Source organism: Trypanosoma grayi, assembly GCF_000691245.1.
Source record: "Trypanosoma grayi strain ANR4 Tgr_1189_V1, whole genome shotgun sequence".
NCBI lineage: Eukaryota > Euglenozoa > Kinetoplastea > Trypanosomatida > Trypanosomatidae > Trypanosoma > Trypanosoma grayi.
Genome location: NW_008826808.1, coordinates 1 through 2,920, shown reverse-complemented (window position 1 = coordinate 2,920; position 2,920 = coordinate 1). Strand labels below are relative to the sequence as shown.

The 2,920-nt window shown below is 49.9% G+C and overlaps 2 protein-coding genes across 2 annotated transcripts; both read left to right on the top strand.

Annotated features, from left to right (window-relative positions):
* Positions 1–872: 872 nt before the first annotated feature.
* On the top strand, positions 873–1,376 carry DQ04_11891010 (hypothetical protein; the record flags this gene model as incomplete). Its single annotated transcript, XM_009316634.1, has 1 exon — positions 873–1,376. The coding sequence occupies one exon, from the start codon at positions 873–875 to the stop codon at positions 1,374–1,376; it is 504 nt and encodes a 167-aa protein (XP_009314909.1).
* A 372-nt stretch (positions 1,377–1,748) lies between these two features.
* DQ04_11891000 (hypothetical protein) lies at positions 1,749–2,519 on the top strand (the record flags this gene model as incomplete). Its single annotated transcript, XM_009316633.1, has 1 exon — positions 1,749–2,519. The coding sequence occupies one exon, from the start codon at positions 1,749–1,751 to the stop codon at positions 2,517–2,519; it is 771 nt and encodes a 256-aa protein (XP_009314908.1).
* Between the last annotated feature and the right edge of the window lie 401 nt (positions 2,520–2,920).

Below are 2,920 nucleotides of genomic sequence, written 5' to 3'. Positions count from 1 at the left end.
ATTCATAATCGTTTCTCCAAATGAATATTCAAACAAAGCAACGGGAAAATCTCCAGGCCCCACCACCTCCATACTCCGCCGCGTGGAGGGAATTAGGGGGCGGGTCCGACAGCAAAGTTAGACCTTCTCCAACGGACCCCACTCGAAAGTCCCCCAGTGTAACAGAAAACAATGGGGAAAATAACATTACCACCACTATCGCAGTTCGCAACCGTTTCAACGACGTCTATTACCACAGGCTCGCAGAGCAGAAAGATATGCAATCACACACACACTCACGGTAATTTTGTTTCTGTCATGTTGCTGTAATTTGAAGTTGTCATAACCGTCATTCTAACAAAACATTTTGTCAGTATTGAATAAAGAGAGAGAGAAGGGGAGTGGGGTGAGCGGGATATTCAAAGTGAGGTATCCAGTTTTCTTTTTTTTTTTTTTTTTTTTGTTTTTTTTTCTTTTTTTTTTTCGTTTCTTCGTGTGCCTCAATCACTGTTTTTTGTTTGTTTGTTTGTTTGTTCCTCAATTCTGTTCTCTCATTCTTACTATGGCTGCGTAAAGGACGGGGAGAGGGAAGTCGTCTTTTCGCATCGCATGCGTTGGGCAACTCGGGTTGGATGCACTTCAGCTTTAATGTTGCTCACAATGACTCTTCGACGTCATGCGCTTCTCTCCCTTAAGCCCCTTGGTGTGTTTTCGAGTCTATCTGCCGCCTCCCCTACTGTGAGGGAGGTGTGTGAGCAGAGCGGCACCCCGCGGCACCTCGTTGATGGTGTGTTGGAGCAAATACGCGAAACGGAGCTTCGGAAGACATCCTCGTCACGTTTCGAGGTAACATGTGTGCGTGTGTACGCACCGCCCCCTCTCGAAGATGGGGAATGGCACTCAATGCTGCTGTTTCGTGGAACTCCCATCACCAGCGTGGAGGAGCAGCTGCAGTGGGACCAGCGGCGGCCGCTCTTTTTCTCGAGTTCGCTGGGCNTCGTGGAACTCCCATCACCAGCGTGGAGGAGCAGCTGCAGTGGGACCAGCGGCGGCCGCTCTTTTTCTCGAGTTCGCTGGGCGTCGCCTTGCCCTACGGCTTTCTCGCAGGGACGAGCGGGAACTATCGACTGACGCTCTGCCGAGTGGAGCGCCGCAAAGGACGCCAGTTGTTCAACAAGGCACTGGCGTCGGAGGAGGATTTGCAGCTCCTCGAGAGCGTCAACGGCGACCTGGACCGCTTCAACCACGCGAAGGCGCAGCAATCCAAGGTGGAGGGCACAGAGGAAGCGGAGATGTTTGATGGTGTGGTAGATTGGCTCGATGGTGGCGCATCGTATTGTTTTGACGCTGACCATACACGAATGCACACACTCATGTGCATCGACACACGGTGGTGAAGATAAGTTGTTTGCAAAGGCCTTTTCTCCGTTTCTGCAGTGCCGACGGTGAAGGCAAAGGAAAGAAAAAGAAAACGTTTTTGTTTTTACCTTCATTCGTACACCCAATTATAGGCGGTACTGTAATACGAGAAGAAACACACACAAAGAGAAAAAAAAGAAAGTTAGAAGAACGGCGGGATATTGGAATCTGTAGTGCTCCTTCATGGAGCCATTGACTGTTTCGCTGATATTTTTTTTTGTTTTACTGTTTATGATTCTCTCTGTAATGAGTGCGCTGGGATCTTCCTATTCTCCCTCACTTGCAACTATTTGCTTTGTAGGACGAAATATATATATATATAAATAGTCCGTGTGGTGCCCCTGTCGCACATGCCACAGAATCCACGCCTACGCATTCGCCTGATTGGTCCAAGTGGGCACAAGTCCGAGTACCACTGCGCCACGCTGCTGGGCAACTGGCAGGAGGAACGCACGTCATTCGGCCTCAAAGATCCGGCAAAGCAGCCATTAGAGAACATCACGACCTACAAAGGGTCGTACAAAGGCCCCGCTAACGATGAGGAACTGTTCGCCGCTAAACCGCCTGGCTGCTTCTGCTCAGAGGCACCGGCCGAACTGCTGTTCTATCAAGGTGATATTAAAGCGCCTCCAAAACATCAGTTTACGGTACACGAGCTCAGCTACACGGACCCAACCAGCGCAGCCGCCACCATGACACTCAAAGATATCCTTGACAAGGAAGGCACATCACAGCGGCGTGAAAAAACTGACGCATTGCGTCGCACAATGGGTCTCTCTGCAAAGACGGAACCACGCCAAAAACGACTATCTTTTGGAAAGAGTATTGCCGCGGCGCCCTCGTCATACAGCGTGGCATCCACCTTAAAGTCAGAGGACGGTTTCATGGAAAGTACGCGTAGTGGAGCATACAAGACTCCAACAATCCCACCCATTGGGCGAGTGCAGGAAAAGGAACGATTTCTGACAACCAAAAATGTCACACTTGACGCAACGGGGCTGTACGTCACGGACAATATCGACGAGTACCCCGCGACCAGCACCAACTGCTGGGGGCAATTCATGGCGTACAAGGATAACCCGATGCAGAGAACACGCCTACGGGAACAGTATGAGGAGTAGACAATCTCCCCTTGCGCCTACGCAACTCGCCCACGAAAGAATGTACCACATACGGCATAAACCGAAACAAAAAAAGCGTGGACACGAAAGAATTCCACGATGTACTTAGATATCACCCAACATTTCAACACCAAAGCCAATTATTCCCCAAAAACATATATATATTTGACCCCCAGCCTGTCCGTAACTTCAAGACACCTAAGACATTTTTCTCTCACACCTCTCTCTCTCTCTCTCTCTCTCTCTCTTCTTCCCGCTCTTGCCACCGTTTTAGTCAAGCAATCGATTCAGCAATCCAGACTCGTGTTCCTACTCACATCTGCGTATCCCAGAAGATGACCTACAGACTCTGCGTGTGCACGGCATCGGCCAATGCCGAGTACTACATGACCACGTTCAAC